The sequence below is a fragment of the Heptranchias perlo genome, chromosome 33, assembly GCF_035084215.1.
Source record: "Heptranchias perlo isolate sHepPer1 chromosome 33, sHepPer1.hap1, whole genome shotgun sequence".
Taxonomy (NCBI): Eukaryota; Metazoa; Chordata; class Chondrichthyes; order Hexanchiformes; family Hexanchidae; genus Heptranchias; species Heptranchias perlo.
In genome coordinates, this window is record NC_090357.1 from 5580013 (window position 1) to 5602397 (window position 22385).

The 22385-nt window shown below is 44.6% G+C and overlaps 1 protein-coding gene across 3 annotated transcripts in view; it reads left to right on the top strand.

Moving 5' to 3' along the window:
• usp28 (ubiquitin specific peptidase 28) overlaps nucleotides 1-22385 on the top strand; it is a 65002-nt gene that overhangs the window by 11860 nt on the left and 30757 nt on the right. For all 3 annotated transcript variants that reach the window (XM_067970899.1, XM_067970897.1, XM_067970898.1), the window contains exons 2-7: nucleotides 7256-7333; nucleotides 12153-12285; nucleotides 12508-12631; nucleotides 14020-14182; nucleotides 19893-19979; nucleotides 21966-22103. In XM_067970899.1, coding sequence (XP_067827000.1) covers nucleotides 7256-7333; nucleotides 12153-12285; nucleotides 12508-12631; nucleotides 14020-14182; nucleotides 19893-19979; nucleotides 21966-22103 — 723 coding nt within the window. The remainder of the gene's footprint in view (nucleotides 1-7255; nucleotides 7334-12152; nucleotides 12286-12507; nucleotides 12632-14019; nucleotides 14183-19892; nucleotides 19980-21965; nucleotides 22104-22385) is intronic.

Genomic DNA, 22385 nt, shown 5'->3' on the forward strand with positions numbered 1-22385 from the left:
ATGTGGCTTGGTGTCAAATTTTGTTTGATAATCGCTCCTGTGAAGTGCCTTGGGACATTTTACTATGTTAAAGGCGCTATATAAATGCAAGTAGTTGGTGTTGCTGCAGTGGTGTGTGATCTTTGACATCCACCTGAACAGGCAGAAGGCAGACAGAACTTTAACATCTTTGATCTGAAGGAGGACACCTCTGGCACCCAATCACTTGTTAATTATAAAATCTTTCCTTGGCAACTGTAAGATGGTCATAGGAGTTTCTTCAATAGTCCCAGAATTTTTGAACCATGAATGTAGATCTCTGTATGTCACAGCTGTGAGTACAATCAACCCATGCACTCAGAGAGAGATATGCAGTCTTTCCAAATTGGGAGAATGGTCTGGTGCCCTTATTGCTGAAGTTATTTTTAGTGGACCAGGAATGTCATCTATCACTCGCGTTATCTGTTGTTCAGTATTTTCCATTGCATGATTACAAAACAACATTGCAGATAAAGTTCAGAACTTTACACAGGGAGCTTTTCCACCTCTAGCCCTTCCATAGAGGGTGTCCTTTCTGCCATTCTTTGCGGGGTGGGGAATTCGGCTTCCTGAAGCTTTTTCTCTTTTATCAGTTGTAGCTTGGGATTCTAGGACTAGGGGGCACAGTCTAAAAATTAGAGCCAGACCTTTTGGGAGTGAGATTAGAAAACATTTCTACACACAAAGGTTTGGAACTCTCTTCCACAAACGGCAATTGATACTAGCTCAATTGCTAATTTTAAATCTGAGATAGATGGCTTTTTGCCAATCAAAGGTATTAAGGGATATGGGCCAAAGGCAGGTTTTTGGAGTTAGATCACAGATCAGCCATGATCTTATCAATTGGCAGAGCGGGCTCGAGGGGCTGGATGGCCTACTCCTGTTCCTCTTTTCGGGAGTGTAGTGGTTATATTACTGGACTAGTAATCTAGAGGCCTGGATTAATAATGTGACCTAATAGAGGCCTTTAAAATTATGTGAAAGGGTTTGATAGGGTAGATGTAGAGAAGATGTTTCCACTTGTGGGGGAGACCAAAACTAGGGGCCATAAATATACGTTGGTCACTAGTACATCCAGTAAGGAATTCGGGAGAAACTTCTTTATCCAGATGGTGGTTAGAATGTGAAACTTGCTACTATAAGGAGTAGTTGAGGCGAATAACATAAATACATTTAAGGGAAAGCTAGAAAAGTACGTGAGGGAGAAAGGAATAGAGGGTTATGCTGATAGGGTTACATGAAGTTGGATGGGAGGAGGCTCATGTGCAGCATAAGCACTGGCATAGACCTATGGGGGCGACTGGCCTGTTTCTGTGCTGTAAATTCTGTAATTTTTTTATATTCATACATGGGATGTGGCAAGGCCAGCTGGCCTGTGGTCGCTGGCAAGGCCAGCATTTAATGCCCACCCCTAATTGCCCTTGTGAAGGTGGTGGTGAGCCGCCTTCGTGATTGGACAACTGAGTGGTTTGCTGGGCCATTTCAGAGGGCAGTTAAGAATCAATCACATTGCTGTGGGTCTGGAGTCACACATAGGCCAGACCGGGTGAGGACGGCAGGTTTCCTTCCCTAAAGGACATTAGTTTAAAAAAATAATAATTTTGCCAGTGATTAGTAGTTCACAGAAGAATCCCTGAACAGTTCCTCCCTCTGCGATTTGCCATGTGAGAAGTGGAATAAAAAACAGAAATGGCATGCATGACCCTGCTGAAAATAAATCTGTTGCCAGCCCTCGTCGACATTAGCTCCATATATGTCTGACAACACGTGGCCTGTCTCTTGAGCAGAGGTAAACAGAGCCTGCACCCTGCTTTTCTTAGCCTCTGATGCACTTTAATAGCAATTTTTCATGGGAGGATCTAGTAACGTGTCTGCTGTAAAGGGCATGCCGTACCTGGCAGTGACTGATGTTTTGCTGTCTATGTTATGAGTGACACGTATCTTGTTTTTATAATGTGAATAATCTTCAGTGGAAATCCCACCTGACTAAAACTCAGCAGTTTTGGTGTCTGTTGGGGAACACATGGACCCTCTCCAGTTTGGTCGCATCGTTACCCACAGCTCTGCCATCCCCCCCCTCTTCCTCCCCCTCCCCCTCTTTCTCCCCCCACCCCCCCGACAACTCTCTGTCATTCGCAGGGTAATGCAGCAAATTCCCAGCTCATTTAACCCTTTGTAAACTAAAATACAGGGCAGTTGTGTTATTGAACCCCACTGTTCAACACCTGGCTTTATCTGATCACCCCAATCAATATCTCCTCCCTCTCTGCAGCCCAATCCTGTTACTATTCTAAGTTCATAAGAAAGGCTAAGGACAACCCCAGAATTCTCTAATGTAACCACCTCATTCCACCACCCTGTCTCCTCTCCATCCTCAACTCTGATGGCACATGCAAGGACCTGGTTTGTGGTTGCTCTGTTGAACTCCACTGTATTTAAATACTTTTCAAATTGCATCAAATAACCCTTTGCGAAGTTATAGGATTTTTCAAGCTTATCATTTTTTGACGTTTTCAATTGTATCTGCGTGCAGATGGAGAGTGAAGGCTGCTCCACATATCACAGAACGCAAACTTTTTGTTGTGCAGAGGACCTTCTTTAAATACTGACTCACTCCCAGCAGCCACTCCTGGGGACCCCATGCGAACAGTGATATATTCCCGGGGATCCCCCTCTGAATATTGACACATTCCCGGGGATCCCTCTCTGAATATTGACACATTCCCGGGGATCCCTCTCTGAATATTGACACATTCCCGGGGATCCCCCTCTGAATATTGACACATTCCCGGGGATCCCCCTCTGAATATTGACACATTCCCGGGGATCCACCTCTGAATATTGACACATTCCCGGGGATCCCCCTCTGAATATTGACACATTCCCGGGGATCCCCCTCTGAATATTGACACATTCCCGGGGATCCCCCTCTGAATATTGACACATTCCCGGGGATCCCCCTCTGAATATTGACACATTCCCGGGGATCCCCCTCTGAATATTGACACATTCCCGGGGATCCCCCCCCCCCCCGAATATTGACACATTCCCGGGGATCCCCCCCCCCCCCCCCCCCCGAATATTGACACATTCCCGGGGATCCCCCTCTGCATATTGACACATTCCCGGGGATCCCCCTCTGCATATTGACACATTCCCGGGGATCCCCCTCTGCATATTGACACATTCCCGGGGATCCCCCTCTGCATATTGACACATTCCCGGGGATCCCCCTCTGAATATTGACACATTCCCGGGGATCCCCCTCTGAATATTGACACATTCCCGGGGATCCCCCTCTGAATATTGACACATTCCCGGGGATCCCCCTACCATCCTAGGTTCTGAAAGACTGTACCAGTTACCCAAAGGAAACCAGTGCGATCATGGCAGAAAATCTTTTTTCTTTAAATTAGACAGAGCTGCAGAATTAATAGGCCAATAGGTCAACAAATAGAGAAAAATACACAATTCTTGTGTTACGGCTTCTGATGCCACTATAAGTCTGTCCCAAACAGGCAGAAATCTGATGATCTCAAAGACTGCCTCAGATCACCTTGTGGAACCCTCCAGGGTTCATAGACTCCCGTTTGAGAATCTGTGATGTGCTTGCCTTGGAGTTGGTGCAAAGAAAGTTCACTAGATTGATTCCTGGGATGAGAGGGTTGTCCTATGAGGAGAGATTGAGTAGAATGGACCTATACTCTCGAGTTTAGTGGAATGAGAGGTGATCTAATTGAAATATATAAGATTCTGAGGGGGGCTTGACAGGGTAGATGCTGAGAGGTTGTTCCCCTGGCTGGAGAACTAGGGGCGCGGTCTCAGGATTGAGGGGTCGGACATTTAAGACTGAGATGAGAAGGACATTTTTCACTGAGAGTTGTTAGTGTTTGCAATTCTCTACCCCATAGGGCTGTGGCTGCTGAGTCGTTGAGTATGTTCAAGGCTGAGATCGATAGATTTTTGGACTCTCGGGGAATCAAAGGATATGGGGATCAGACGGGGAAAGTAGAGTTGAGGTCAAAGATCAGCCATGATCTGATAGAATGGCAGAGCAGGCTCGAGGGGCCATATGGCCGACTCCTGCTCCTATTTCTTATGTTCTTAGTTCTAATGATCTACAATCTGAATTACAATTATAATGTTAATGTAGCACCTTTGCTCGAAAACTTGGTGAATGTTTTTCGTAGTGGAAAGGTCAGAGTTGAGTACTCTGTGCAAAGTATGTCCTCTTCTGAAGTATTTTGTTTGGGCAATTTTCTCCCCTCCCTCTCCTGAATGCTTTCACTCCTGAATTCTGAGGCTGCTGACCCCCTCCCGGATGACTGGCTCAAGTGGTCAATCTTCTGTATGAGCCTAGACAGTGCGTATCAGCGAGCTATTCGACTGTGGAGAGCAGCTCAAGCAAGCTGATGTACAAGAAGGTGGTTGTGCAGGTTTTGAGATTAAGTATGAACCCACCTCCAAAGATTGTGAGGTCCAGTAATTTGACTTATATTTCCTGTTATGTTGTGGAACAGCTGTCTACTTGGTCCTCTGCCCATTAGTTCTTTTGCCTTTTATTTTAAGGGTGGGCAGTGTCTTGTAAACATTTTAAATTGAACTCAGCCTGCCTCCCCAGAGCTGAGAGAGTGAGTTACAACAATCATCTGTTTCCTCTGATATTAGATCATCTGCATGATATAAATTCGCCCAGTGGTTTGTTCACATATTAACTGTTTTACTAGCAGAAAGATTCTTTATTTCTCCAAAAATATGCTGCATTTATCGTGATATTTTAGGGAACTCCTGTTAAGTAATAAAATCAAAATGTAGTCTACTCCTGATAATTCAAAGATGTTTTGTTCCTATCATTATCTAGAAAGTAACGCATTTGATACAGCTAAGTGGGAATTTAGTGCAAAAATTAAGTAACTTTGAATTAAGAGTTGACTGTAAATGCATTTAAAGCCATTAAAGTTTAATATTGCAATGAAAGTGCACTGTCTCTTTCTCCGTCCAAGTTTCCTCCCTCCCCATTGGAAGGTGCCAACTCTTTCTCTGGTTTGGTTCTGGGGCACTGACTGTGTGCTGGCACCCTGCCGAAGTGGTCATTATTGAAGCGCGAGCCTTGACAGTGAGTGTGGTTACTCGAGCATGGACAAACTCACAATCGCCCCTGAGCTCGACACTGAATAGTGATCAGCGGCCGGTACACTGGCGAGGGATTACTTTTTCTCTCCCTCTGTTGTTCGGTGGCACTGAGTCCAATTGCAGTGCCTCCGTTACACTGGCTTGGATCAGCTCGCTCAGCCCAGACTGGGGATCAAACCTGAGCCCTTCCTAGATCTGTATGGTCACACAGTACACATAAGCACACAGCCATTGAGAGAGTCTTGATGTCTTTTAATAATGGATCTCCTGCAATATTGCTCACACCATGTCGGAGGTTATAATGTTTTATAATGAACGGGGCGTTATAACTTGTGATAAATAAGGTATTAACGAAATAAGAATAAAATTGTGTTTATTTAGTGCCACATCATGGGATAAAGATGGAATTTACAGTGTAGAAACAGGCCATTCGGTGCAACTGGTCAATGCCGGTGTTCATGCTCCACATGAGCCTCCTCCTACCCTACTTCATCTAACCCTATCAGCATATCCTTCTATTCCTCTCTCCTTTATGTTTATCTAGCTTCCACTTAAATGCATCTACGCTCATCGCCTCAACTACTCCTTGTGCTCGCGGGTTCCACATTCGAACCGCTCTCTGGGTAAAGACGTTTCTCCTGATTATCACATTGTTGAAATGACTCAAAGCACTTCACAGAATGAATTACCTTTTGGAGTGCGGTGCCCATTGTTGAAGTATTTTAAGAGCAAAATAAAAATGATCAACACAGCAGGTGTCAAAAGTTCCCCGGGTGCAAGGCTCAGGACCGGCTATTCTACCAGGGCCAGCAGAAAATACTCCTTAATGGTCTGAAGGACTCCAATGGGGGCGGAGACAGTGTCTTCAATTCCCTTAAACAATTGTTGCTATATAGAAAGACAGAAAAACCAAGAAGCTTAATTTAAAGTGAAGGAAAGTCTAGGGAGCAGTTTTTGTCCCCATTGGAGAAACAATATAGTCACTGTATAAGAAGATTGATTTTTAATAACACTGAGAGCTGTAACACTGTTCTTGTGTCTCTGGGGCTGGAAGACTAGATTTATTACAAGACATTATTGACCTTTAACTCCTCACCGCCACAAGAAAGTTGAATCCTTGGAAAAGGGCCAATCGGAGCAGTCAACAGGGATTTGTAAAGGGAAGATCGTGCTTGATTAATGAATTGAGCTTTTTGCAGAAATCTCAGCATAGGTCGATGAAGGGATTGCAGTGGATATTTTAAATATGGATTTTGATCATGTGTCACATAAGAGACCTGTTGTGATAGTTAAGGGTCAGCTGTGGCTCAGTGGGTAGCACTCGCCTCTGAGTCAGAAGGTTGTGGGCTCCAGTCCAACTCCAGGGACTTGAGCGCATAATCTAGGCTCACATTCCAGTGCAGCACTGTTGGAGGTGCCGTCTTTTGGATGAGACATTAAACTGAGGCCCCATCTTCCCTTTCAGGTGAATATAAAAATCCCAAAGCACTATTATTTTCGAAGGGTTTGCTCTGGTGCCCTGGCCAATATTTATCCCTCGACCAATACCTAACATCAGATGATCTGGTCATTATCACAATGCTGTTTGTGGGATCTTGCTGTGTGCAAATTGGCTGCTGCGTTTCCTACATTGCAACAGTGACTACACTTCAAAAGAACTTCATTGGCTGTAAAGCGCTTTGGGACATCCTGAGGTTGTGAAAGGCGCCATATAAATACAAATTTGTTCTTTCGTAGTATTAAAGCAAATCACACAATTTAAAAGGTAACTAGATAATTACTTGAAAAGGATATGGGGGCAGGGAAGGTAAATGGGTTTAGAGTAGATTGCTGAAGATATTTGAAGAACTAGAGTAAGCATTGGCACAATATCCCTAATGGCCTTCCTTTGGTGCTGTAATTTCTATGAAACTATGAAATCAGAAGGATTACGGTATCTAGTTGCAGAGGCCTTGAGACCAGTTATGTTCTGTGCGTTCTGATCCTCAACCAGTAATCCAGGTTGCTAACTTTGTAAGCTGCACGGGCTCAGCAGCTACACACTACCAGAAACTTGCTGATCTCTCCTCCCCTTCACTCCTCCTCTTTCTCTTTTTGTTCCCAGAACGATTGCTTAGTCATCAGCCAGCTGCGAGAAATCACAGGGATTCATGACAATCGACTGCTGCAGCAGGCACTCCAGGTTAGTAATCCACTGATTTGTGTCTTTAAACTCAAGCCAGATTACAAGACAGACGTGGGTGAGACTGACCATTTGACCCATCCTAGCTCACCTACCCGGAACGAATCTATAGCCTTCCCCGTTCCTCTCCTCCCCACCCACTCTGCACCTAACTGTTTCTTGATGTGGAGATGCCGGTGATGGACTGGGGTTGACAATTGTAAACAATTTTACAACACCAAGTTATAGTCCAGCAATTTTATTTTAAATTCACAAGCTTTCGGAGACTTCCTCCTTCCTCAGGTAAATGAGGAATGAGGAAGTTGTTTATAATTGTTTATAACTGTTTCTTGATAGATGCTGGAGGTTTTAGCTTCCACTATCCTACATGTGTTGGTCACGCAGTGTGAAGATATCAGCCAGTCCTCAGGGGCATGGGGTGAGAGCTGGGATATGGTTTGCAGATAGAGGATCAGCCATGATCACATTGAATGGCGGAGCAGGCTCGAAGGGCCGAATGGCCTACCCATGTTCCTATTTTCTATGTTTCTGTGTTTCCTAAACCTGCCTTTCCTTGGTCCCTTTTTACTGTCATGCTTTATTTGACTTAAACTGGAGAATAATATCTTGATCAGTAAATTACTGTTTCTGGTCAGTAATAACAAGGTTGGCAATGGATACAGAATGTCTTTTTTTTTAATGGACCTTCTGGATGCTGCTGAACAGGTGCCTCATGTGAAAATCTCTTTCTCCCCCACTGGAAGCCAGTGACTCGTGCTTGGGTACAGTTCCATTGGCGTTTGCAGCTCTCCGGTACATCATCAAATGACCGTTCTTCAAGTGTGAGTCTAGACAGTGAATGCCACCAAATTGGTCAGTCATCACAGCAAGGCCCAATCCTGTTCTCACCCAATGTCCACACACAGGTGTCGGCTGTGGCTCAGTGGGTAGCACCCTTGCATCTGAGTCGGACGGTTGTGGGGTCAAGCCCCACTCCAGAGACTTGAGCACATAATCTAGGCTGAGGGAATGCTGCAATGAAGGAGGTGCCGTCTTTCAGATGAGACGTTAAACCGAGGCCCCGTCTGCCCCCTCGTGGATGTAAAAGATCCGATGGCATTGCTTCGTAGAAGAGCAGGGGAGTTCTCCCCGCTGTCCTGGCCAATATTTATCCCTCAACCAACATCACTAAAACAGACGATCTGGCCATTCTCACATTGATGTTTGTGAGACCTTGCTGTGTGCAAATTGGCTGTCACGTTTCCTACCTTACAACAGTGACTACACTGCAATAAGTATTTCATTGGCTGTAAAGAGCTTTGGGACATCCTGAGGTCATGAAAAGCACTAATATAAATGCAAGTCTTTCATTTCTTTCTCATGCACTTTCCAGTACGGGTCACTGGTCAGCGATCAGGATTGGGCGACTTAACTTCTCCCCCTTCGCCAGCTCTAGGCCAGTTGTAGAACTTTGGTTGAGAGCGACAAAATTAGCAAGAGTCAGTAATTGAACCCGTGCAGTACTGTATGGTTCAGTACCACACCTCACAGTGTACTTAACCAATGAGCCATCAGATGAGCTAAAATTGTATATATTTTGTGACACTTCAGCTCTTTGCCAAACAATGGGGGGTGGCTCCTTTTGGATCCCACTCATTGTTTCTCTTTTTCTTTTCTGCTTGTAGGACAATTAAAAAAAAATGTATATGTATAGGCCGCAATAATGCTCATTGTAAATCTTGTGGGTGACTTAATCTATTGTCCGTTGCCATAACTTTCATTTTTGGCTGATTTTTTGCTGATGAAAGTGATGGACACGTGCTGGAAATGGAACATTTTCAACTTCGCACCCTCATCACCCCATCTCGATTTTAAAATTCTCATCCTTGTGTTCAAATCCCTTCATGGCCTCGCCCCTCCCTATCTCTGTAACCTCCTCCAGCCCCACAAACCTCCGTGATCTCTGCGCTCCTCTAATTCTTGCCTCTTGCACAACCCCAATTTCCTTCGCTCCACCATTGGCGGCCGTGCCTTCAGCTGCCTAGGCCCCCAGCTCTGGAATTCCCTCCCTAAACCTCTCTGCCTCTCTCTCCTTTAAGATGCTCCTTAAAACCTACCTCTATGACCAAGCTTTTGGTCACCAGCCTTAATATCTCTTTATGTGGCTCGGTGCCTGATTTTGTTTGATTACGCTCCTGTGAAGTGCCTATGTTATGGTTGCTATATAAATGCAAGTTGTTGAACATGCTGCCCCTTGACAATATTGTCCATAAGCATGACGTTAGCTTTAACATGGGTACCGATGACTGTTATATTTCTGTTTCCATCATAAGTTCCACGAATGTGATCCTGTCCAACTGCCAGTCCAGCGTTGAGACGTGGATGAATCCCATAATTTCTAACAACTTAAATGTCACTAAAACTGTAGCCATATGTCTTTGGCTCCCAATCTCTGATTGGGACTCAATCCAAACCCCCTATCTACCCACCCCCTACCTCCTTGGCAGCCGTTTCAGACTTTATCCACCGTGGCCTGCTGCTTAGCCCTGAGTTGAGCTTCCTTCTCCAGATCTCAGGAAGGCAGTCCAAGCTGCTTGGTATTTTCCCAGTTCTGGTACATAATTGGGTCTGACTGAGGTGTCTCTCGGGTGTCGAATCCACATTTTTTGAAGTCGGAGGAGTGAGATTTTGCTTTTGTGGGGAGATACATTGTCTTGCTGTCAGCAATGATACTTGTGCTCCCATGTACCTCGGCTGGAGACGGGCCTAGGAGAGGGGAGTAAATGTGAGGGGACATCAGTGTTGGTCATGGCTTTAGTGGCATCAGAGATCGTTTTCCAAAAAACCCTGGAGGGACCCATTTTACACCATCAGAAGTAGTTCTATGCATTTAAGTGGAAACTAGATAAGTACATGAGGGAGAAAGGAATAGAAGAATACAGTGTGGGGTGAGATGAAGTAGGGTGCAAGGAGGCTCGTGTGGAGCATAAACACCGGCATAGACCAGTTGGGCCGAATGGCCTGTTTCCGTGCTGTAAATTCTACGGAGTTCTCATTCAGCTGCGAATTGATGAAGGAGTTATATCTGGCAGAGGTAAAGGAGGCAAAGGACTGGTGAAGGTGGAGCCAAGCGACAACCATAAGATGCTTTGTGATGACTTCTGTGGCATCACCGAAGCGGCCATCTTGGCTCATTGTGGCGGTATCCAGCGGTTCTCTGGTCTGATCTACAAGCAGACCTGCGGGGTGCTGAAGGTTTTCCCTGAGAGTGTGCGGTCATCCGGGCTGAGCGCGCCAATTGCAAGAAGGTCAATGCCGCGGATGTGGTTTACGCTCTAAAACATCAGGGCCGCACTCGATGTGGCGGCTGAAGAGCTTGAAGCTTTCTACAAGGAAGTAGGGCAGCATTAACGTAGCTAACTTGTGGCCTCTCGTGGTAGAAGTCTGAAACTGCAGCCGTCCATTAAATGGAGTGAAGCTGTGGAAGAAAGTACATTCTTTTGTAGAGCACCGAAACACACCTCTTCAAAATTTCCAAAAACGCCTCGCATACAATGAATTACTTTGAAATGCAGTGACCAGGTTAGCAAACGCATCAGCCATTTTGCACAAAGCAAGATCCCACAAACGGCAAGGAGAAGAATGATCAGTTAATTAGTTTTTGGTTGCATTGGTCGAGGGAGAAATGTTGGCCTGGACACAGAGAGAAATCCCTGCTCTCTGAGTATTGTCACGGATTCTTAACGTCAGGCAGGACCTTGGTTTAATGCCTCATCCAAAGGAAGGCACCTTGAATAATTCAGCACTTCCTTCATACTGCACAGGAGTTTCAGCTGATTTATTTTCTGTAACAGGTCCTGCCCTTTATCCACCTTGTTTCCTCACACCACCTGCACACTTTCTGATTACTGTGTCTTTCTCTCCAACTTAACACATCTTCCTCCCGGCTCCGTTTCCTGCACAATTCCCTTGCTAATGGGAATGGCAAGAAACCACCTCCCCAAAAGTCTGCAGATAGCACTTTGAAACCAGCGGCAAGGTGGTATGGAGGGCAATCTGGGATGACTCTCCCTCTGATCCTTTCACCTAGTGGAGCTCAGCTTACACCGTAAAAGGTGTATTGCTGGTGATTCAGCTTCTCTGCATTGGTCGGCCCTTTGACCCCTTTAAGCCAGTGTTTTTCACCTTTCCTTTCCTCAAGGGCATCGTTTCTTAATGCAACCTTCTGGTACCTTAACCGCTTTTCATGCGGTGAGCCAAGGCAGTGAGGATAAGTGGGCTGTTTTTATGGGTTTCATCTGCATCCTACCCACACTCAGTGTCCACTTAACGTAGGGGGTCACTGGATAACAATCAGAAGTGGGATGATTCTTTTTTTCCCTCTCTATCGTTTCCTACATTACAACAGTGGCTACGTTTCAAAGCACTTCATTGGTCCTGAGGCCGTGAATGGCGCTATATAAATGCAAGATCGTTCTTTCTTTCTTTAGTCCAGGGTACTGAGGACAATTGATTTGTTTTCACTCCTGCCCCAGCTGAGATCAGCTAATAGAGCACTGACCATGGATCAAACATGGGACAGAGCTGGTTTCTATGGTTCAGTGCCATACCTCAAAGTGTATTTAGTTACCTAGCTCCTCTCTAAGGCTGCTTTCCCTCTCTGATGTGTTCAGCAGTCCCTGTTCAAATATTCCATTCCCCCCGGCCCCCCCCCCCCCCAAATGTAAATAAAGCGGTTAGCGTTTCATATTCGCTTTTTTAAATAGCAATGATGAGCATGCTGAATCTTTGTTATCTTGTGATGTGGTTATTGTTCTCTCTCTCCCTTTCTCTCTCGCAGGTCAGCAGTGGGGACATAAATCAGGCAGTGAGTTTCCTCACCGATGAAAGTGCCAGGGAACCAGGTTACGGTGCAACAGCCAATGAACCAGACGACGAGTGCAGTGGAGCCACAGACCACCAGTCACGTGGCAGTGAGTACTTACTTAATTTCCAAACCAAAAAAATATTGAGTTGGTTGGGGGGACGGTTTTGTGTTGAGGGAAGATGATGATCAGGGAGAGAAAGGCTGCATTGTTCACCAATGGACACTGCAGTGCACTGTGTCGAGTACCCACTCCCCCCGCCCCGCCGTCTCCTCACTGAGTCTGTGATTTTTTTTTTCATAATTTTGGTAAATTTTCCATTTCTTCCAGGCGTCATCGACCTCACCGGTGACGAAAAGGCGGACCTCCAGAAAGCGATCGCACTGAGCCTGCGGGAAAGCAAGAAGCTGCAGAAAGAAGATGGAATTGCTGCAGAGAATCAGGACCCTAACCAGTACAGTGCTCCACAAACAGCGTCATATATTGGTTTTGTGAATTGAATGGGACCTTTCTTTGTCCATCTCCCATTTTTTTTTTTTTTTGTACAAGCCAGAATAAGCAGTACTGTTCAGGAATCTGGGCTGAGCATCGAAAGTTTGGCCCAAAACCAAGTTCTAATTCAGATTCTGGATTTTGTGAAGTGGTTTGTTTCTACAACACTTGGTTTGGCGTTTGGCTTTGACCATCCACCAGTCGTTTTCTGGAAAGCTCAACCCAATTTTATTTTTTTGGTTGGGGAGGAACGATATCCCTGTATGAAAGTATGTTCTCTTTTTTTTTTTTTCTTTTTTGCTGACCTTCCCCCTGCTCCCCCTGATATAGTTGTGCATCTCGTGTCTTATCTCCAAGTCACTGCGAGCGTCAGTCCCACTAGGAGCAGGGGCCTACTTGAAGCTTTCCATCTGCTATTTGCTTTGTGGGAGACACCTGTCCTTTGTTCAGTACCTCCCCAGAATAATGGGCCAAACCTTGCCGGAAAAGTAACGGCCGACGACGCACGCAGCTACTAATGCGCAAATTGGCCAGCAAGTTCAGGGGGTTAAGAGATACGTCGTGAGTTGCCAATCTCTAGAACTTGCTGGTCGATTTAAGCCGGAATTGGAACGCTCAGAATTAATAGCATAAGTATCTTTTTGACGACGTGATAATTGTTAATGCAATATCAAACTAACTCTCCGGTCCAGTAAGGGAACAATTTAAACTATCCAATCTCATTCCTGCATGTAGTCAATTGTTTGAGATTTAGAAAATGTCAAATATTAAATATTTTTTTTCTTTTCCTTTCTGTATCTTTTTTTTCTCTCTCTCTTAATCCAATCTTTCGTTCCCTCTCTTTATTCCTCTTTCTGTACCTGATTTGACTTTTAATTCACCCTCCTTCTCAGACGTTCCCCTGTTTCTTGCTCGGTCCTTAAATCTCATTGGTTAAGTCTTAACCTTTGTTGGTCCCACCGTTCACTGAGGCCCCAGTTGCCCTCGCTGCGCTGTTATCAGCTCGCACTTCCAGCAGAATACGGCGCAAACATTTTTCCAGCTGAAGGGTACAGGAAAAAGTCTAATGTTGTCCCGCAGGATGCCCCACTCTGGCAAGGTTTGGCCCAAAAGATTGGAAACCTGAGTCTGTCCACCCCATCGTTTCCCCTCTTCTTTGCTTCGTTGTATGTTGTTTTGCTAAATGTACTTTAAAGGGGTCACCTTTGTATTAAACATAAAACGAAAACTCTGCCTGCAATTTTTTTCCCCTCTCTCAACGTAGATGTAGATCCAATCTCATGTCTTCCGAAGTAATTTTGAGCATCTTGGTTTTAAAAAAAATGATAGAATTGTCTCCTTGTGTTACAGAGCGGGTGACGCAAATGCTGGTGAGGGTAAAGCCGGTTTGAAAAGGAAGAGGTGTGAAGCATGGGGGGATTCTCCCAACCCCCACGATCGGAAACGTGAGGACAAGTGGCCAGTGGGACTCAAAAACGTCGGAAACACCTGCTGGTTCAGCGCAGTGATACAGGTAATGAGGATGAGTGCTAAGGAGGACATGAGCCAGTGTGAACATCTGTTATTCTCCCCCTCGTGGCTATCCTTTCCAGTTACAGTACAGTAACAACAACTTGCATTTATATAGCGCCTTTAATATAGTAAAATGTCCCAAGATGCTTCACAGGAGTTATCAAACAAAATTTGACACCATAAAGAGGTATTAGGACAGGTGACCAAAAGCTTGGTCAAAGAGGTAGGTTTTAAGGAGCGTCTTGAGGAGATAGAGATAGAGAGGCGGTAAGGTTTAAGGAGGGAATTCTATATGTTTTTATCTGATTCCCTTTTTGTACTCCATTTTGCAAACTCGCATGTGGTTTAGAGTTCTTGCTCTCATTTTTGAGAGTCAGAGATTTCTCTGTATCTTGCAGAAATTGTTTTTGAATTTATATCGGCACTGGATTGCCTCATCTTAAGTACAAGAAACAGCTGTGGGGCTCTGTGATGGCTCAGTTAGATGGGTGTCGATTAGTTCAGTTCACCGAGTGATGGGCCATGGGTAACCAGGGTCTCCTTGAGTTTGCTTGATTGCCTTGCGTCGCTGGAGAGGAATTTTCAAAAGTTTACCCGGAAATCGGATCTATTTGGCTTTCCCCGAGAATTAGCATTACTCTCATTTGGGGAGCAGAGTACACGAGGTAGCTTTGACTATTGAGGGGTGACCTGATTGAGGTCTTTAAGATTATGAAAGGGTTTGATAGGGTAGATGTGGAGAAAATATCTCCACTTTTGGTGGAATCCAAAACTAGTGGTCGTTAATATAAGATAGTCACTAATAAATCCAATAGGGAATTCAGGAGAAACTTCTTTACCCAGAGAATGGTTAGAATGTAGAACTTGATACCACAAGGAGTAGTTGAGGCGAATAGTATCAATGCATTTAAGGGGAAGCTAGATATACACACGGGGGAGAAAGGAATAGAAGGTTATGCTGATAAGGTTAGATGAAGAAGGGTGGGAGGAGGCTCATGTGGAGTATCAACGCTGGCATAGACCAGTTGGGCCGAATGGCCTGTTTCTGTGCTGTAAATTATACAGAATTCTATGTAATGCCCTGACCTGAGGTTTTTGGTTAATTTTTGCTCCTGTAGTCCCCCTGAAGGTAGCACAAGTGACTTCGCACTACTTTATCCGAAGTGTTAACCAAATTCTCTGACTGATCCTTTTGGGAGTAATACTGCATTCATCATTTTTTTTAAAAAATGTGCACTTCGCTGCATAAATTGCAGCACCAGATTCTTAGATTAAGGTCCACAGGGTAGTCAATGTATGCACCAGGTTTCAAGGTACCTTCTGCTCGAATCCACTAATCGGGTAGCACTGTAGGAAAAACCGACAGATCATTTAGATGGCATTTTTGCTGGGAATATAAACCTCGCTGTGATTTTAATTCTCTGGGTTCTGGCCAAATTGGCTGCAGAATCACGATGTCCAGAGAAACATTGTAAGTTTCTTGGCACAGAGGAGGTAATTCCCGTTGAGTACATACTGTAGTGTCGTTTGTGGGTTGGTATCAGATGTCAGTTAACGTGCTGAGGTAGGGCTTCACTGCCTTGTGGTGTTTATCGGAGCAGCTGAGCTCACTTTACGATCTTAGTAAGAGATAAACAGGTGAGAAGGGGTCAGCTGAGAGCTGTTGGTACAGTCACATCTCTTGTACCCCCATTTACAAATGCAGCCATGTAAAATTCAAAGAACTTAAATTCAATTTTTCTGTGAACAGAATGAGGAATGTTTACTTAAAAGGGATTGTCATCTGCCTTATCCCTTTTTATAGGAGATTTTTTTTTCCTGTCCTGTTGTGACAAAATCCTATATTAACTTGTTATAAATCTGTACGTGTACTGTGCCTAACGTAGGTGACGTGACGGGGGGTGTGGTGGGAGGGCGGTGATCAGGAGACTTTTTTTCCCCCCCCCCCCACCATAATTTTTTGATATCCTGTCCCCTCTGCTCTTTATTTTGGAATTGTCCTTGATCTCCTGCCTCCCATTCTCTGTTCCTGGTTCTACCTCTCCTTTCTCATTTATTGTTTTTTTTTAAAAATCCTTCCATTTTTCGCCCCTAACTTTCCCTCTCTTGAACTGGTGCCATTCTACAGACAGCAGTGACCCCTCTGCCACCCCTCCCAAGTGGCCGTGATTCACGAATGAGCTTGGACAATGAGTCTCGATGGGTCTTTTGACCGCTGTGGAACATCACAGCCAGGCCTGATTTTTATCAGCGCCTAATATGTGTGCATGTACGTTTCCTGCAGGAGTCACTGGCTCGCGAGCCGCTGGCTGGTTAATTACACCACATACCTCAACAACAACAACTTGCATTTATATGGTGCTTTTAACCTAGTAAAACATCTCCAGGCTCTTCACAGGAGCGTAACCAGATGAAATTTGACACTGCGCCACATAAGGTGACCGAAAGCTTGGTCAAAGAGGTAGGTTTTTTGAGGAGCCTATTAAAGGAGGAGAGAGGGGTCTAGGGAGGGAATTCCAGAGCTTAGGGCCCAGACAGCTGATGGCACGGACGCCAATAGTGGGGCGATGGTAATCGAAGATGCACGAGAGGCCAGAATTGGAGGAACGCAGTGTTCTCGGAGGGTTGTAGGTTGATGAGGTTACTTCATTGCTGTTTGTGGGACCTTGCTCTGTGCCAACTTGTTGCCGCGAATCCTACATCACAACAGTGACAACACTTCAAAAGTACTTCATTGGCTGTAAAGGGCTTTGGAATGTCCTGAGGTTATATAAATGCAAGTCGTCTTTCTTTCTTGTACTACACATTTTTCCATAATGTCTGGTGTTCCTGTATCGTGATTCACCAGAGCAGAGCTTGTCTGTTAACCATTCCTCCCCTTCAAGTGGCAGAGTTGCGATGCTGCTGCAGAATGTTCTGTCCGTTAGCATGGCCGAGACTTGAATTGGTAAAAACTCAAAAGATTTAGGGTGATTCCATTTGAAATGGCAGTCAGTACTTGCATCCAAGCTCCCAGTCAGTTGGAATCTAGCACGGTGCAGAAAAACTTTTATATAATGTCTTATCCCATTAATCAAAAAAAAAAAAATCCCAAGCTCTTTGAAGGTCAGAGGCTGGGTATTCTGCGGCGAGTGACTCACCTCCTGACTCCCCAAAGCCTTTCCACCATCTACAAGGCACAAGTCAGGAGTGTGATGGAATACTCTCCACTTGCCTGGATGAGTGCAGCTCCAACAACACTCAAGAAGCTCGACACCATCCAAGATAAAGCAGCCCGCTTGATTGGCACCCCATCCACCACCCTAAACATTCACTCCCTTCACCACCGGCGCACTGTGGCTGCAGTGTGTACCATCCACAGGATGCACTGCAGCAACTCGCCAAGGCTTCTTCGACAGCACCTCCCAAACCCGCGACCTCTACCACCTAGAAGGACAAGGGCAGCAGGCGCATGGGAACAACACCACCTGCACGTTCCCCTCCAAGTCACACACCATCCCGACTTGGAAATATATCGCTGTTCCTTCATTGTCGCTGGGTCAAAATCCTGGAACTCCCTTCCTAACAGCACTGTGGGAGAACCGTCACCACACAGACTGCAGTGGTTCAAGAAGGCGGCTCACCACCACCTTCTCAAGGGCAATTAGGGATGGGCAATAAATGCCGGCCTTGCCAGCGACGCCCACATCCCGTGAACGAATAAAAAAAAATGACAGTTGCTACGTCAACAAATGCAGCAGCTATTTACGCATAGCAAGATCCCACAAACAGCAATTAAATGAATGGTCCTGGTGCCAACATTTCTCCCTCAACCAACACCACCAAAAAGAGACTCACTGGTCATTCCTCTCAATTCATTCAGTGTGGAATCTTGTGTGGAAAAGTCTGTTGCGTTTACACACACAACGGTTGCTGCATTTCAAAGTAATTCATGGTATGTGAAGCTTCTTGAGATGTGATCAGGTGCTAGCTGTATAAATGCAAGTTGTCTTTTTAATGTCAGTCTTGGCTGAGCGGTAGCACCCTCGCCTCTGATTCAGAAGGTCGTTGGTTCAAGTCCCACTCCAGAGATTTGAGCATGCAATCCAGGCTGACACTTCAGTGCCGTACTGAGGGAGTGCTGCATTATCGGAGGTGCCATCTTTCAGATGAGGCGTTAAACTGCCCACCCGGGTGGACGTAAAAGATCCCATGGCACTGTTTGAAGAAGAGCAGGGGAGTTCTCCTGGTGTCCTGGCTAATATATACGCTGTAATTAGTTGACTACTCCATTAACGTTGTATCATGCGACTATCAGCATGGTAGAAGGTGAACGAGATGGACCCTGGTCTTTTTTCGCCTAGCAATTCCTATGCTGTTATGTTTGTAGAGGTGTACTTTTACAAAAATCATCTCTGCTCGGTATATTTATGTAAGGAATCTTACAACACCAGGTTATAGTCCAACAAATTTATTTTAAAATCACAAGCTTTCGGAGATTATCTCCTTCGTCAGATGATTGAATGAAAAGGTTCTCAAATCGCATATCTTATACGATGTTGGGACAGCATCACACCAATCAAAAGGTGTCGTTGTTATTCAAACAGGCCAGTCACGGAGAACAGCACGTCCCAGTACACTCGATATACATTGTGTCTTTTACACAGGCAGGCAGAAAGAAACTTAAAATGGCAGAGAGAGAGAGAGAGAGAATTTTAAAAAACATATAAATTTTTTCCCCCTTTTTGCTGGTGGGGTTACGTGTAGCGTGACATGAACCCAAGATCCCGGTTAAGGCCGTCCTCATGGGTGCAGAACTTGGCTATCAACTTCTGCTCGACGATTTTGCGTTGTCGTGTGTCTCCAAGGCGGCCTTCGAGACACACGACAACGCAAAATCGTCGAGCAGAAGTTGATAGCCAAGTTCTGCACCCATGAGGACGGCCTTAACCGGGATCTTGGGTTCATGTCACGCTACACGTAACCCCACCAGCAAAAAGGGGGAAAAAATGTATATGTTTTTTAAAATTCTCTCTCTCTCTCTCTCTGCCATTTTAAGTTTCTTTCTGCCTGCCTGTGTAAAAGACACAATGTATATCGAGTGTACTGGGACGTGCTGTTCTCCGTGACTGGCCTGTTTGAATAACAACGACACCTTTTGATTGGTGTGATGCTGTCCCAACATCGTATAAGATATGCGATTTGAGAACCTTTTCATTCAATCATCTGACGAAGGAGATAATCTCCGAAAGCTTGTGATTTTAAAATAAATTTGTTGGACTATAACCTGGTGTTGTAAGATTCCTTACATTTGTCCACCCCAGTCCATCACCGGCATCTCCACATCACGGTATATTTATGAGGATGACACTAGCAGACAGTGAGATTAAGGGATTACTTTAAATCCTGAGTTCTGCGCGCTCAAGATTTATTATGTCATCAGATTTTGATTGAAATACAGCCAACTGCCTATGATCCTATATTTATTCTGTGGGGATTGTTGAAATTTTGAGCAGTTAAAATATCATGGGGATTATTACATGATTAGCTGATGCTAATCAATGAGATGCCTATAATCTATGGAACAAGTCCAGTTGGGTTGTGTGTGACAGATTTTCATTTCTGTTCTGCATCATTGCTGTTTGGAGTCTGCAGAGAACAGTTTCAGATCCAGTCGAGTTCCTGGCAGTCATGGTCCTTTAACTTATGCTTTTGTATGTTTTTCTTTTCAGTCCCTATTCCAACTCCCTGAGTTTCGACGGTTAGTTCTGAACTACACTGTGCCCGAAAGTCCACACGAAAACAGCAGAAGCCACACTGTAAGTTCATCCATTAAATAGTCCACAGGTACAAAAAAAAGATTTACATGGACGATACCAGAACTGAGAGGCTATAACTATCAGGAAAGACTGAACAGGCTGGGGCTCTTTTCACTAGAAAAGAGAAGGCTGAGGGGTGATCTAATAGAGGTCTTTAAAATTATGAAGGGGTTTGATAGGGTAGACGTAGAGAAGATGTTTCCGCTTGTGATGGAGCATAAACTAGAGGGTATAGACATAAGATGGTCACAAAGAAAAATCTCAATGTGGGAAATCTGACATTAAAAACAGCATCTAAGGAGAGAAAAGTTGGCTTCATGTTTCGGGAGGAGACCCTTTGTGAAACTTTGTGAAAGGATGTTATTGTCCTTGAGAGGGCACAGGCTTTTGAACAACCAAAAATGATTCCTGGTGTTAGGACTCTACATTGAGGACAGGCTAAGAAAGTTGGACTGATGTTCTTTTGGGGGAGAAAAAGGACACTTCAAGGTGATCTATTTGAAGGATTTGAGATAATGGATTGGGTTGACAGAGGTGGTCCAGGTAAATTGTAAAGTGGTAAAGGGATCAAAAATGAGGGGATGCAAATTAAAAATGATCATGTTAGGAGTCAGAAGAGGATCTTTTACACAGAAGTAAATCATCAACATGACTTTAAATGTATACAATAGATATTTTGAATTGCTTACATAAATAAGTTCCTTCTGGTATCTGTTCTAAATTTGTTTTGCACTAGTTTATATTGATCACCTCTTCTCCTGCCTTATTTTAGAGTCATATTGTTGGTTTACTTCAGTGAGGTCACTCCCTCCTCTCAGACTGAACTTTTTAAAGCTTTCCTGAGAGGTCAATCCTTTTCATTTTGGATCGTTCTTTGATGCTGTTGGCGGATTTCTCCCGTTACTGTCGCAACTATGGGTTGTTAATCCATCAACGATAACTTTCGCTTGATTCCAGCCTGAGCAGTTATAAAATAGCAAGTTTAATAGATTGACTTACATCAGAGTTGCACTACAGCTGTCTTCAACATTACATTCAGCTGTCTACAGATTATATTAAATGACAAGCAAACAATACAATCTGATGGACTTCCGACTGTGCCCTCTTGAGAGCTCTAACTTTTGGGAGGGTGCATGCTCTATCTTTTTACTATTCAGCGGCGTTGTTCTGTACACAAGCACGACTGGTCTTATCTCATGGTCGTAAGTCTTCCCACCGTGCTGACGCTACGTTAGCAACTCAAGGTAAGCTGTTTTACGTAACGTAGCTAATAACCTCAAACCTCCACCTCTGTTTACAAGCTGTTATATTCCTCTGAGAAATGCGTCCCTCTTATCTGAGTACAGCCCCCCCTTATTCGGCCTTGTCCGGCCCCACCAATGTCAGTTTCGTAGCAACCATAACTCTTGTTTTGGTGTAAACCATCTTCAGGTGTTAATGTTATCTATTCTATGGTCTCCCTGATGTTCTGCTGTGTGAACTGTCCTTCTCACAGAGATGCTGAACTTTGCCATCCCAACTTCTAGGCATGTTTTAAACCGTATTCTTACAGATGCTTTTCTCTGAACCTTCTCCAGTCCTTGGACTTCCCTTTTGTAGTGTGGCAAGTTACTAGTCTGGACCATAATGTTAGAAGGGGTGGGATGCAGGGATAAATGATGGAAGGTGAATCACATGAGTCACTCTTTTTTTATTCGTTCACTGGATGTGGGCGTCGCTGGCAAGACCAGCATTTATTGCCCATCCCTAATTGCCCTCTCCTTAGCAGTGGGCTTGAGAGCAGCTTAAGCAGAGGTATATGAAGAGATCACCTGCCGTCTTGAAATGGTCCATTTTCTGAGGGAGATAAATGGGGTCTTCATTTGTTGACCTGGTCCTTGTGAAGTGTTGCTGAACACTTGCTTTAACCCCTACCAATACATGGTTCATGCTGGGGAGCATATCAATAGTCATTTGCAACTTCTAAGTGTGTTATTTATTGAACAGGAACAGCGAAACTTGGCATTTATGCAAGAACTTCGGTGCCTATTTGCCTTGATGGTTGCCTCAAAACGGAAGTATGTCGATCCATCGAGTGCAGTAGAACTCCTTAAGGATGCATTTAGGTCAAGCGAAGCGCAGCAGGTGGGTCTAAGATTCACTCATTACACACGTGACAATATAGAAATGATAAAATCAATAGAGGCATACAACTAGGCTGGTAATGAGAGATTTAAACATAAGCCTTAAATGCTGATGATAAATGGAGAATGCTAGAATGGCCCTGCAGATCGGTCAACATGTGGGAGAGAGCCAGAGGTTAACGTTTCAATTGGGGACTTGCAAGAATTTCTGATGAGCCTTTCTGCTTGAGGTGCTGATCTACCCGTTGTTGATATATAGACAGAATTGTATAATCTTTAACAT